Here is a 14906-nt window from a genome sequence, read left to right as displayed (position 1 = left end):
ACATCATTACTGGCTCCTGGGAAGGTTGCGATGGCATGACGGGCACCGGTAAGGATCTGGCAACAGATCCTGGGGTGCATTCTGGAACGGAAGCCACCAGTGCAGAGCAGCTACAGGGAGTCGAGCGCCGGGCCACCATGAGCTTTAGAGACCACTCCCTCAAAGCCTTCGGGTTCATGGCACTCTCAGCACGACTATATATGACAGCGATGCCATCACTGCAACCACAACGGCAACGACGGACGCGGAGTCGACTGATGCCACCTGACGGCATGCAAGGGTACTGCTCGAAGAAAAGTCTCCAGATCCAGTGCGACGCCTGGGGCAAAGTCTAAGGTAAGCAATCTGCAACTAGAAGCCTCTATCAAATGGGCAAAGTACCCATCCCTCCGGACAGGACTGTCCAGGCCAGGTGTCTCCAACCGGTCGATTGCAAGCTACCAGTAAGTCCCAGTCACCTTCAGAGTAGCTCGCCTTGAGTTCATTTTTAAATAAGCACAGGGTCACATTTTTCTTTTAAAGTTAAGGGAAGGTTGTGTTTACTTTACATTATTACCATCAGGCTGCAGATAGCAGGGCCTGATATTGAGCAGTGCTCAGTCAGATTTATGGGCCAGGCTGGGGCACAGAAGTGAAGAACTGAAGTATTTAACTCTGAAATAAAAGTCCTTTTAGACTCAGTATTTGAGAGTATGAGAACAAAATGATGTTTCTGAATGCTATTAAATTAAAATAAAAAGTTACCTTTTCAAAATGTCACATTTACAAGCAGCTGGCCTTTTGCCCCCAGTGGCCAGCAGACAATGTGCCATATTTATAACTAAAAAGTAGAAATTTCTTAATAAATGGCAAAACTGTGAAACATGTATCTTCACTTAAAAGTCCTCCTTTTCTATTATAAATATGGCATCATGTCTACAGGTCACTGGGAGCAAGATGACTGGTGTTTGTAAATGTGACACTTTGAAATGGTAGAAAATTTAAATGATGAGTTTTATGGAATCCATAAACAATGTTAACTCTTCAGTTTCATTTTATCGACAAAGTGCCATATTTATAATTGAAAAATAGTGATTATTTTAAGTGGGAGAAATTTAAAGTGCAGAAATGTTTTCCATATTCTGAACATTTTTGCAGAACATCTTTCTGCCCTTTAAATTTCTCACAATTAAAAAATGGCTGTATGTTTGTGGTATACATCTAATGGTGCAACATATGGTGAAAGGTATGCCATGTGCCACAAGCACATACAACACAGTCTCTCAGTCACCTGTATGCATATATCCCATTCATACGCACACATGCACATACCTCCCCAAGGACCATGCTCTCACTTGACACACATGGCAACCCTGTCATAGTGCACCTAGTCAAAGTATTTTGTTAAATCCATATTATCTGGCTCTATGGACATTAGACTTAGTCAATTAAGCTGGGCATGGGTGCGTCTGGTAACAATGTGCGAGTTGCTAAGTCTTCAGTAGCTCTCGATGATTTTCACTGAGAAGTGGATCTCACTACAAAAAAGGTTGGAGACCCCTGGACCAGGCAGTAGTTATTGGTTAACTTCGTAAAGATGCCCACATTGCCGCCTGACAGATGTGAACTCCGCATGCTAATGCAGTAGTCACAGCCGTAGCTCTGGTAGAACAAGCATGCAAACCTTCATGTAGTTGCTTCTTGGCCTGTGTGAAGCATATTTTAATGCAGAGTATGACCCATCAGGAGATGGTTCGCTTCTGCACTGCTCAGCCTTTCTTCACACCCACATAACCGACAAAGAGATGATAATTCACCCAGAACTCTTTTGTTCGCTCATGGTAGAACGCCAACGCTCTTTCTGGGTCCAGGCGGTGGAGTCTCTTTTCTTCTTTAGAAGGAAAAAAGTGTGTGCAAAAAGTAGGCAAAATGATGGATTGGCCCACATGAAAGGTCATGACCACTTTTGGCAAAAAGAAAGGCTTAGTGCAAAGCACCACACTGTCAAGATAGATGGAAAGGTGGGGAGTCTTAGATGACAATGACTGCAGCTCACTCACCCTGCGGGAAAATGTAATGCCCACAAAGAAAGCGGTTTTCAAAGTGAGAAGCCTGAGAGGACAATTGTGGAGAGGCTCAAAAGGAGCGTACATCACAAATGTCAAAACCAAATTTAAATCCCATTGGGGCATAATGAATGGGGATGGAGGAAACATATAATTAAGACCTTTAAGGAATCTAGTAACAATAGGAGACTTAAACAAAGAAGGTTGATAAGGCAACCTCAAAGAGCCCTCCAGATGTTGAACCAACAGGAATATGCCCTTTTGTTCCAGCCATGTCCAGAGGCACGGAGCCTCCTGACAAAGGGTCCACGACCCCACTCTGCCCTGCTTGTTGAAGTACCACATGGCGGTGGTGTTGCCTGTGAACACCTGCACACGTTGTATTGAGGACCATTACTTTCTAGTAAGTTACAGTGTCTCCTTTACCTCACACTTGTAAATGATTTGAAGTTGCATTCCAATACACTTCAGTTTTAAACATTATTAGTAAGAATGCAAAGTAGAAAAAGAAAGACAGGTATATATAAAAGCAAACAAATGCTGCTTCTTAAATTAGGTTCTAAACATAAAAATTTGCAACTGATCACATACCAACTTTAAGCCAAGATCTAAGTGGTGTACAAAGGTGAAACCAAAGGACAGTTGTCCAGGAGAAGAAGCAGCATTTGGCACCTTGCAGAGACAATAAACGTACTTTACCAGAATTTAACTATGTTACTTTGGTGATTCCAACACAAATTTACACTAAAAGGTCAATAATTTCTTGGTTATTCTCACCCATTCCAATTCAAGATATGCATATACCCCACACTCATCTATCTCACGTTAAGCAATCCAAGTTATTTTTAAATACTCTTTAAAACAATGAGAGACTCAAAGACACAACAGATACAAATTACCAATATTAGGCTTTGTTAAGCTTCATTTTTTAACTGTTTGGATTTGATTCACTTTATATTTTTTATTATAAATGAACAAGGGCAGCGTATGTAAGGTATAAGGTGCAAGTTACATAGTACCTGAGAAAGTGAATGCTAATAAATTTGATCTAAAGCTGCAATGATGCATAACACGCTTTATTAGTAATTAAATGAAAAGAAAAGAAACAAATAATTTTAACAGTGGCACTTAATATGTATGTTAAAATTCAGCGAATGTGGCTACACCACCATAATGTGGAGTGCAGCTTTGCAAGTGCCACCCTCACTTTACAACTGTAAGCCATTTCCTAAAACTAATGAAAAAACATTTAAAAGACATTTTAGGTTGGCAGTTTTCTGGATTAAATCAAAGAACAGACTTTCAAATGACTGTCAGAGATAAGTCAGACTCACAATATTTGAAGATGGAGGTGTGTCCACAAAAGAAACTTTCTTATCAGTTGAAGCAGGCCTCTGTCTGGGCTTTGGTTGGGGTGTCTAGGAGAAAAAATATATATAATTGTGTTATTGTGAGCTCTCATACTGTAGCCCACATAAAGTGCTATATTTTTGGTTTCTAAAAACCTGAAAACTATATTCCTGGACATATGACTACAAGCAAACACAAACGTCGAATCACTCTCTGGGAGCAACACTCTGAGCATTTGAGCTTTGTTCAGAGCAAAACTCAAAAAATGGGTGGATATAAGCAATCTGGAAGAAAAATGAATGAAGTTGGAAAAATACTGAAGCTGGTAGCGGCTCTGTTTTCAAAATATTATGTGGGGCACACTGGGAAACGGAAACGGACATCATATGCCTTTTGAAGCAATTTGTGATCTAAGTGATGGGGACCAAGTGAACAGTTTCACCACTTATGTATAGAGCGGGGGTTCTTCAAACAATGAGAGGTAACCCAGGTAAGGCGAGGATGTGAAATGAATTCAATGTCTATGGGTGGGAAAAATTGACAATTTGTAGATCTTTTTGTATGTTCTATGAGATTAAAGTATTCTTAGTGACTTATGAAAATTTCTGTAGGCTTTGCACAATGAGAAAGCTAAGCCACTAAAAGGGTTCTTGAAATTAGAAGCACTGTATATTTATTTGGATGATGCTGGAAGACAGAATAACTGTAGCGTTGATTTGAGTAATAAACAAGAGTATCATTAATATTTAATTTAGATCGATCAAGACAGAGAACCTGACTTATCATTTGTAGGATTGGTAGGATATGTGGCTGAGTAGCTTATTAATAAACTGGACAGTTTTTGGATTCTACAAACATGTATTCTTTTCCTAATACAGCTGGAATGTTGAAAATACGTAATTGCTTACAAGTAGGTGTTAAAAATGGGGTTTCTAGTTGGCAGTGGTTAGCACCCTGTCCAAGTAGGGATCCTCACTGCAGCCTGGGTAAGGGAGTCACACATGTAAAATAACCTCTGCTCACCCCCCCTTGGTAGGTTGGCACGAGCAGTCAGGCTTATTTCAGAGGCAATGTGTAAAGTATTTGTATGTGTGTTTCTATGTACGTACACACACACACACACACACACACACACACAGTGAAACTACCACAAAAGTACTCTGCACCAGTTTAGAAAAATAGCCAATATTTATCTGAGTAAAACAAGATCAAAATGGCAAAAATCCATCATACACAATCAAAGATACACATTTTTAAAGATTTAGGGGGTCATTACAACCTCGGCGGTCTTTTAACAAGACCGCCGAGGGACCGCTGTGCGGAAGACCGCCAGTAGTGGCGGTTTGCCGCTCGGCGTATTATGACTGTTGGCTGCTCTCCGTCCTTTTTCCGAAGGAGAGCCGCCAACAGCCATACTGGCGGGCGGCGAGGAAGTGGAGGTTGCTCCACCGCCACGCCAACAGAACACCGCCCAGCGAATCACGTCCTGTGATTCGGCGCGGCGGTGTTCTGTTGGTGTTGTGGTGTCGGCGGAGCAGCCCCATGGCTCCCATCCCCTCCCAGAGGATCGACGGAACAGGTAAGTTGATCGTCCGTTAGGGGAGGGGGGGTGTTGTGTGGGTGCATGGGGGTGTGCGTCTGTGTATGTAGAAGGGGTGTGTGAGTGCATGTATGCTTGCGGGTGTGTTGCGTGTTTTGGGAATGAGTGCGTGTATGTCTGTATGTATGTCTGTATATGGGTGTGCGTGTCTGACTGAGTGTGGATGTAGGCATGTATGTCGGTGTGTGTGCGTGTGTGTGTTGGTGGTACCTGCGTGCGTGTCGTGTGTGTTTGAGTTATGTGATGTTGGGGGTCGGGGTGGGGAGGGGGGCCCTGCCACCTTTGGGGGTGGAAGGGGTGGTGGGGGGTGTAGGGGAGGGAGTCGGGGTGGGGATGGGGGAGACCCCTATCAGTGCCAGGGAAGGAATTCCCTGGCACTGATAGTGCTTACCGCCATGGATTTCATGGCGGTTCCTACCGCTGGAAATCCACGGTGGTAAGCCGGGTCAAAATACCGGCGGCGGTATTGTGACGCCCGCCGGGCTGGAGACCCAGGTCTCCAGCCCATCGGTCGTCTCCGCACTGGCGGGCGGAACGGAAAAGCAGCGGATGCCCATGGCAGTAACCGCCATGGTCATAATACAAAAATAAAGACCGCCAGCCTGTTGGCGGTCTTACTGCCGCTTTAACATCGTCCGCCAGGGTTGTAATGACCCCCTCAATCTCAGTATAGCACTTAGAAAAATAATAGCTTCAACTGGGACTATCACGACGTCTTGAGAGAGTCATTCCAAACAGTCTGATGCCACTCACAAGGGAGTACGGGCCGGCCATGGAGTTACAAGGACCCCAGGTACAGCACCTTTGAAAACAATGAAACAAAGGTGTTGCATGGAGTCGGGGAGGTGCGGCATCGATGGAGCGGGTGCAGCGTCGGTTCCTTACTGCTACCCGGGAGGTGAGGCGTTGGTTCCTTACTGCAAGGCCAGGGGAGGGGAGGCATTGGTTCCTAACGGTTGCAGGGGAGGTGATGCGGTGTCAGTGGCGAGGAATGGGTTCCTTAAGATCCGGTGGGGTCGATCAGTCCAGCAGGTCAAAATGCGATGAGGCGACCTCTCAGGGTCGCGGTCACACCACAGGACCAAAGGCACCTTGGCGGAGTCGGGTGTCACAGAAGTCGGTAAAATAGCACTCAGGGCCCACGATGCTGCAGGACTTCAGAGGAACTGCGGCAGCTGCGGGCCAGCTCCGTTGAGTCTGCGGTGTCAGTCGCGCTTGTTGCACTTCAGCGGGAATAGCAGCTTCGGATGCAGGCAGCAGCACAGTGTCAGGCAGGGGCGCCAGTTCTGCAGTCACCTGGAGTCGATGTGCCTGGTTCTTCTTGTTTTTAGGCCAGCTTTCACTCCCAAGGGCCAAATAACTGGAGTGAGCACCACTTGGCAAATCAGGGTCCTCAGCAAGAGAACCCAGAGGCTGGCAGGGTAAGTCTTTGATATCCCTGAGACTTCTTAACAGGAGGTAAACTCAGTCCAGGCCCTTGGAGAAACTTAACAAGTAGGATGCACAGCAAAGTCCAGTATTTGTCCTCTCCAAAGCAGAAGCTGAAACTGCAGGCCAACCCAGCAAAGCACACACAGCAAAGGGGCAGTACTCACACCTCACTGCTCTTCATCTCTTCTCTTTGCAAACTGCCCTCTTGTTCCACAAGTGTTCTGAAATTGTGGGGTCAGCAGTCCAATACTTATACTCATGTTTGCCTTTTAAGTAGGCAAACTTCAAAGGAAAGTCTTTGTAGTGCACAAGACAATGCCTTTCCTGCCCTGGTCCCCAACACACTATAGGAGGTTAGAAGACTGCATTGTGTAAGGATAGGCACTTCTCTATTCAGGTGCAAGTGTCAGCTCCCCCCCCCAACTCTAGCCCAGGAAGATCCATCATGATATGAAGGGCACACTTCAGCTCCCTTTGTGTGACTGTCTAGAGTGAATTCACAAATAGCCCAACTGTCAGTCCGACCCAGACATGTATTCAGCAGCCATGTAGTGGCACAAAACAGTTAATCAAGAAAATTCCCACTTTCTAAAAGTGGCATTTTCAAACTTAGAATCTAAAAACTAACTTCACCAAAAGATGTATTTTTAAGTTCTGAGTTCAGAGACCCCATACTCCAAATCTCTATCTGCCCCCAAAGGCAAATTACATATTAAAAGATATTTCAAGGCAATCCCCTGGTTAACCTATGGAAAAGATAGGCCTTGCAATAGTGAAGAACGAGTTACTTACCTTCTCTAACGCATTATCTGGTAGAGACTCTATCTAGCTGCAGATTCCTTGCCATGCATGGCGTTGTTGGAGCCATCTGTGATGTCATGGTTGCCTATAAAGGCACCACCCAGGCACGCTTATGTCATTTTCTTTTCCACTAACTTCCATGCCAGAAGCGCAGAACCATGAAAAAAACTAACAGCTTGTCTGTGCAAAAACTAGGGCCCTGAAAGGGACACTCCCTGACCCTTTTAGACTTGTCCACAGAGCGGGGAGGCATGGGTGGGTGTAGGGAATCTGCAGCTAGATAGTCTCTACCAGATAATGCATTATCAAAGGTAAGTAACTTGTTCATCTGACAGAGACTTCTAGCTGTAGATTCCTTACCTTAGAATAGATATCTAAGCCATAACCTCCTGGTGGTGGGCTGCAAACACATCTTCTTCACAGATCCTGCAGGACTGAACAGGCAAAGTGCCCATCTCTACGGACCTGACTGTCCAGGCAGTAGTGTCTTGCGAACTTGTGCAAGGATGATCACTGACAGATATCCAGGACTGGAACAGCTCATGCTAGAGCAGTGGTAGCGGCCTTGTCCCTGGTGGAATAAGCACTCAAGCCCTCAGGAGGCTGCTTCTTGGCCAGTGCGTAGCAGATCTTAAGTCAGAGAACAAACTAGCACAAAATGGGTCGTTTCTGCACTGCCCAACCCTTCTTTGCTCCCATGTACCCCACAAAGAGTTGGTCATCCACCCGGAACTCTTCTGTGCTGTCAAGGTAGAATGACAACGTGCTTTTTGGGTCCAGCCGGTGGAGTCGCTCCTCTTCTTTAGGGGGACGCAGTGGAGCAAAGAACACGGGCAGGGTCATGTTTTGACCCAGGTGAAATGGAGTCACCACCTTGTGTATGAAAGAGGCACAAGTCTGAATAACACCTTGTTCGGAAACATGATGAAATATGGCAGCTTAGATGAAAGAGCCTGCATCTCTCTCATCCTCCTGGCAGATGTTATTGTCACTAAGAAGGCTGCCTTGAAGGTGAGCAGCTGGAGGGGACAGTTGTGTAAGGGCTCAAAGGGAGCACCACATGAGAAATATGAGAACTAGATTTAAGTCCCACTGCGGGATAACAAAGGGCGTATTGGGGAACATATGTACAAGCCCTTTGAGAAATCTATGTACAACAGGGGATTTGAATAATGATGGCTGATCAGGCAGTCGAAGGTACGCCGATAAGATGGAATGATAGCCTTTGAGAGTGCCCAAGGCAGAACCCTGTTGGGCAAGGGATAAGATAAAGAGAAGAAAGTCAGAGAGAGAAGCAGAAAGAGGATCAATAGATCTTTCTGTACAATAATTTACAAAACAATTCCAACGGCAGGTGTATACCATCTTAGTGGAGGTACGCCTGGCAGCTAGAATAACTTTACAGACTTAGGGAGGAAGGTCAAAGCCTGTCAACTGTCACCGCTCAATCTCCACGCATGAAGGCGCAGAGTTGACAGGTTCGGGTGGAGAACCTTCCCCTGCTGCTGTGACAGAAGATCTTCCCAAAGGGGCAGCCTGATTGGAGGATCGATGCCCTTCTTCAGAAGCTCAGGATATCAGATTCTCCCTGCCCAGTTTGGAGCCACCGGGATTACTTGGGCCCGGTCGTTCCTGATCTTCATGAGAACACGGGACCTGTGGCAGCACCTGTGCAACCCTGTCCCATAAAGTATGGGTGTAATGGCCCAAAAGGCATGGGGCGTTCAATAACAGCAATGCCAGGCTGGAGGAAGAAAATATCCTCTTCCCAAGCTGATTCCCTATCCAGAGGTGCGGAAGGGAATGCACCTGGGGACGTCGAGGCTTGGATAACCAAGCTCTCACGGGTAGGGTGTTGCATAAGGAACACTGGGTAAATAGAGGCTGGTCTATGGCGGCGAGTGATTGTCCTGTTGACAGGAGCCCCTTTGCTGGGTTTGGACCAAGTCCCCAGTAGGACATCAGTGAAGGCTTCATTAAAGGGCAAAAGGGGTTCAGAAGAAGAAGCCCCAGGATAAAGCACCTCAGTCGAAATATTAGTCCTGACTGCTGCCGAAGGCAGCTTGAGGTCCAGGACCCCGGCCGCTCTTCGCACCTCTATGGAGTAGGGCACTCTTTCTTCTGTACCCAGGGTAGGGGGAGAAAGCATGCCAGTGTCAGGGGAAGTGTCCAGATCACTGGCCCCACCCAAGTCCATACGCCAGTCATAGGGTCTCCAAGATGGTATTCTAAAGGGTCCAGTGACCCCTCCCTATTGCCACCATAACCCAACCAATAAGAATAAGGTTCAGGATCCAACCTAGGGAGCAAGGTCTCAGAAGTCAGAATTGGAGTCGCAAGACATCGGTCTGGCTCCGTATCGGAGTCTGGAATGAGGAAAGGGTCAACACCGACCGTGGGCACGGATGGTGCCAGGAGCATCAACGTCTAAACCGTCCTCGGGGAGGTCGAGATGGAACGGATCCCTGAGTGCACCCCCGGATCCGAGGCCAAAGCTCCCGACTCTGCAGGGCCCGAAGGCACTCCTGTGGAGTCGGACTGCTCGAATATGAGGTACATGGCCTCATAGGACTCACGTTGTTGGGCCGGGGTGGCTCCGGCTCCCGTAAACTTGGGGAGACGCGGAGCCGACCGGGAAGCAGGCTCCGAGGATGGATGCCTTGTAGGAGTCTGGCTCTCTATATAATGTACAAAAATGATGTGCACTGTGCAGAGAGTCCAAGCAACCCCACCTTGGTTTACAGAGGTAAAAACTAGAGGTGAAATATATGGCGGTTCAACAAAAACAAGGCAGTGTAGTGGGTGGCCATGCAAGATTACATGATGGAACAGCTAGTTGAGTCATGGTGCAGCAAAATTATGGCAGCATTTGAGGTGCCTAAGTAGCACCAAAAACTACATTCTGGTTGCTTATGTTAGGATGGACAAAACACTAGACTACTTAGCCTGCATAACCTTAGGCCTTGAGCACCAAGGCAAGGCTTGCAGTATACCCAAAACACTCATGCCAATTCTAAACACTAGGACAGAGCCAACGTCCCACAGGACAGACTGGAAATAATGGAAAGGCAAGAATAAACAACCTTTGTACAATAAATGTGCCTGTAGACAAGTAGGGCAAATAAAGGTAAAGCACACGTTTAAGTGAGGACAGATCAACGGAGCTGGAACATGAAATACAAAGGGATCATAGCGATGCATTCAAGCTAAACCTGAATTGCAAGAACCCAGAAAAATTCTAGTAAACATTCAAAAGTACTTCGTAAAGGACAACATTCCATCAGTATCTTTCAAAGCGAAGACTCTTCCCGTCCAAAGTTTTAACTTTCTAATTTGTTTTAAAATTTGAAGAACGATAGAGGATTGACAGTGAGATTAGGGAAGAGAATTGATGAGTTGAAGAGTCTAGGCACAACTGTATGGATAACATTTTCCCCTTTTCCCAGATTTATGAGACACAACAAGATGTATTATTTGAGGCAGGTGGAAGAGGCAGATAAGCTGATTAAAAACTGTGCCTTGAAACTACAGCTTGCAGTAAGTGGGGCAGGATGTACACAAAATGAAAGGGCAAGCCCATATGGGCACTGAGAGTGTTAGAAGGAGGGGTTGGGAGTTTGTATGGGTCTCATGGTATGGATTCAAGTTAGGGAAAAAATGTCTTTAAAAAGTCCTCATATGATAGCAAAAATCTACGTACTGTGGTCAATTCAAAATGAAGATCCTGGATGAGATAATTAAAACTATTTACATGGCATTTCAACATCTCCAGGGTAGAATCTAAAAGGTTAGGAGCCTTTGAATAGTCACAAAATCAAAACCTTGATATTGTTACGCTACAAGAGACTAACTTTTACAAAGGTTCTTCTCTGGAGGATGGCTTAAGCACAAAGAATGCACTCACCAATCTTGTAAGACCTAAAGAGTGGCAAAGTTAACAATGGCTAAAAGCAGGACGGATGTAACCAACTCTATAGTGGACCATTTGAGTTTATGGGTTACAGCCTGAATCAAGATGGAACATCAATATGATATCACCTTCTGCTATGGTCATAACGTGGATGACCCAAGTATACTTCAAAGATTATTCAGCAAGCTTTAAGAATGTCCAGTCTCCTGTATGACAGCAAGGGATTTTAATGCTATCTTCAAGAAATCCTAGATCAAAGCACAATGCAATATGTAGGTGTCAAGCACTTTTGCATTTGTTAATATAAAAGCATCATCTGTGTGATATGGAGGGTGTGAATTATACATGGGAGGGATCACAGTATCCTAATCAAGAAATACAAACACTTTTCTATTTTAGACTACTGTTTAATAATCAGCTATTTGGGAATAGATGTGAGGGAAATCCAATGCCTGTTGTTAAATATTGGAACCCCGCCAAAAGAGAAAAGGCAGACTTTGGCTTAAACAATACCTCTAAATAAATCTCCAATAGAGCTAATACAATTAGAAACAGAGACCTTTTTTGACATAATACTGGCTCTGCTTCGACACAGATGTTTAGAGATGCCTACAAAGCCTATTAAGGAAGACTATTTAAATAGAAATATTCATGGTGATCATCAAATTTATATAAGAAGAGAAGCCACTAGAAGAGAACCTCCAGAAGTCACAGAAAAGCAAAAGATTTTGCAAGAGTATAAGTTAGGTACACACGAAAGGACCCAGGGAGGAAACAAACTAACTAAAAATCTGACATATTCAAATGGAGGAGCGGGAGCTTAGTAAACTGAAACACTTAGAGTATGGTGAGTAATGAAGTACATTGTTAGCCTTGAAAATGGCACCAAACAAAGGTAAAAGTTACATCCGAATGATAGGCGAGAGACACTTTAAGTAACACAAAGCCTGCTGAAAGTGACCAGATCATAGAGATATTTCTTCACTATTTCTAACAGATCTATCAAGAACATTTCCACCCAGAAAATCATTCACTTGAGAAGTGGTTAGATGTCCTGAATATCTTGAAACTTAAACATTTGTGTTTATCTTTAGAAAGCCTTATTCCTGAAATGGAGGTCAGGGAAAGCATTGGGAAACTGAAAGGCTTCACAGCCTTAGGGAACCCTTCAGAGGAGTATAAATTACTGATAGACCAGGTAAGCCACTTATTTCCCAAGCTTTTCAAAGCAATTCTCATGGGTTATGGACATATTTTATCTAATTCCAAAACCTTTTAAGGACCCTATAAAATATGACTGACCAGTATCACTTCTCTGCTGTGTTATAAATGCTTCTCCAGCATTCTCCCTAAGAGATTAATTGCAAGCTTACAAGCCATTATTCATGAAGATCACATGGAATAATAAGCACCACAGATCTTTTCGCAATACAATCATGAGCATTGGCGGTCTTTACATTAGGCACTGTCAAGTCCTCTGACAGGGTGAACTAGGACATCCTTGGAGTCACTCTAAAATCTTTTGGTTGAGGCCTCATATGCCAATAGTAGCATTAAAGGGCACTTGAAAGCAAATATCGCATAGCCCGAGGCATGAGGCAGGATTCTGCGCAATCACAATCTCTCATTGAGCTATATATAAAACCTTTAATGCCAAAAATGAAGTTTGACTTAGGTATATACACGACGGATCTAGCCAAAGCTGTAAATGAGTTGAGGAATATGGTCAAGTCTCCCACTAAACTGTAAACATAAATAAAGCCAGTCTGATGATTTAGAGTTTAGAGTTTTCTTCTCCCTAACAGTAAGTGAAATGTGAAACCTGAGCATCCAGATCATATAGGATTTGAATGATCGGGTGTCCACAAACATGAAAAGAATGGTCAGGCAAATAAAACCAGTTTAGACACAATGGATTCATTCACCTCTTAATATAATAGGGAAAGTAAATCTGCTCTAGATGACTGTAAATCCGAAATTTAGTACTGACATTTTAAATATATAGCACTATCAGCCAGTCTGGCGTTCTTGGGATTGTCTGGAGTTCATGGGTATCTCTATTAGGACCACAGAATATACAACCTCGGGTAATTAACTGGCAGAAGGTGAACTGTGTTTTTAAGACGCCATGCTGCACACTATAGAAAGTCAGACGCCAAGATTCAAATATGAACTGATAGTAGGATGAGTCTCTGTTCAAAAGCTAGGGAAGAGTCAGGAAAACCGATTTAACTGGAAATATCCACCACACTTTGATCTATGAAGGCCAAGGAGGGGTCCATGTTATGTTGCGAAATAAAGGGTCCTGCTGAGGAACATAAGTAGGCATAAGAGAAGATGTTTGCAGACAGAGGATATTTAACTTTAAACCAAGAATCTATTCGGCTGTTAAGCCTTCACCACTCAGGAGAAATAATTTCTTCACTCTTTATAGCCTCTACAGGACACCGGAGAAGGCAGCCAAGTTTTGATTAAGTGGCGCATTCACTTGCATAAAGTGCGCTTCAGTTGGTTCTAATGATATTCAAATATACCCATACTGTTCTTCCCTGCAGCCTTTTTGAAATGGAATTAGCACCAGCATCTCGTGATTCCAGTGGAAGCCATCAAGGTAAGTGACCCATTGTTTTGGCATGGCACACAACTACATAAATATGACAAATGGAAAAAAAAAAAAAAAAAACTTACTTTTAGTTAATCCTGTTGCTAGAAATCAGATAAGTGGAAAAAGGACAAAGCAGAATCTGACAAGATTTGGAGATTGGGACAGAGCAGTAAAGTATACCAACCTTCTTTACACTGGCTCTGAAAACAAAACCTCATTACCACTTTGGGGCCTCTACTTTGAATAGTGGCAATGTTAGCATTAACTGATGTGACACAATGTTCCTGTAATTAGACCCTATCCGTGCCAGATTTTGTGAGATTACCTCCTAGAACATCCTGACACCAGTGGGATAGTGCACACAAAATTGCATTAGAGGAGCATTGAAGGGTTGTGTGACGACAAAAACATAATGTCACAGAATGTAACCCTCTAGACATTTTTTTCACCTGTATGTGATATATTTTTATTCAATTAATATGTTACAGTTACAATATGTATTTGTGAAATGGATACAAATATTTCTCCGATAGGCAATTACATGGAATTTAAGAGTGATCTATATGGAGTAGTAGCACTAAAAAGCATACGTGGTATTATTATGTTGCTACCCTCACCTTTCCAAAGAATGGGCTTAGTGTGTGCAGGTTCAGCATACCTTCATCAAAGACATGGGGGTATATTTTTTCATTACATCTTTCCCAATGGCAAGAAGGCATAACATTAAGGAGTACCGTTCGACTCATCCAAGGACAGGTGGAATTCTTTACCCCTCTCATCTTACCCAACGACTAATGAGGGCATTAACCTTTTTTCAGGATAGCTCTAAACTGCTCACTCCCTCCATTGCTCTCAGCATTCTGTGGACCACAACAGAATAAGGCATCTACCTGTTGCCCTGGTTTCTTGTCTACAGTTGTGAATAGGGCACAGGAGTCACTGAGCTACCCTGGTACTACATGGGCCACAACGTGAACTCAAAACCTTTACACTATTGCAAAATAACAACAGGGTCAGCTGTGATCTGCCCTAAACTTCTGTGGCCAAACAGAGTGCTGGGAAAGTGTGAACTACTTGCGGTCTCGTGACTCTCAACATGCTGCGGGTTTACAAAGGAGCAGGATAATAGGCCCCCATTTTTTTCCCTCACACATCCTTGGGCAC

The 14906-nt window shown here is 44.1% G+C and overlaps 1 protein-coding gene across 4 annotated transcripts in view; it reads right to left on the bottom strand.

Annotated features, from left to right (window-relative positions):
- Positions 1-14906, bottom strand: part of RPGRIP1L (RPGRIP1 like) — a 687119-nt gene that overhangs the window by 251866 nt on the left and 420347 nt on the right. For all 4 annotated transcript variants that reach the window (XM_069216318.1, XM_069216317.1, XM_069216321.1 and 1 more), the window contains exon 19: positions 3380-3463. In XM_069216318.1, the coding sequence (XP_069072419.1) occupies positions 3380-3463 (84 nt within the window). The remainder of the gene's footprint in view (positions 1-3379; positions 3464-14906) is intronic.

This window comes from Pleurodeles waltl, chromosome 12 (genome assembly GCF_031143425.1).
Source record: "Pleurodeles waltl isolate 20211129_DDA chromosome 12, aPleWal1.hap1.20221129, whole genome shotgun sequence".
Lineage (NCBI taxonomy): Eukaryota > Metazoa > Chordata > Amphibia > Caudata > Salamandridae > Pleurodeles > Pleurodeles waltl.
The sequence above is the reverse complement of the archived record's forward strand: the minus strand, read 5'-3'. Positions and strand labels throughout refer to the sequence as shown.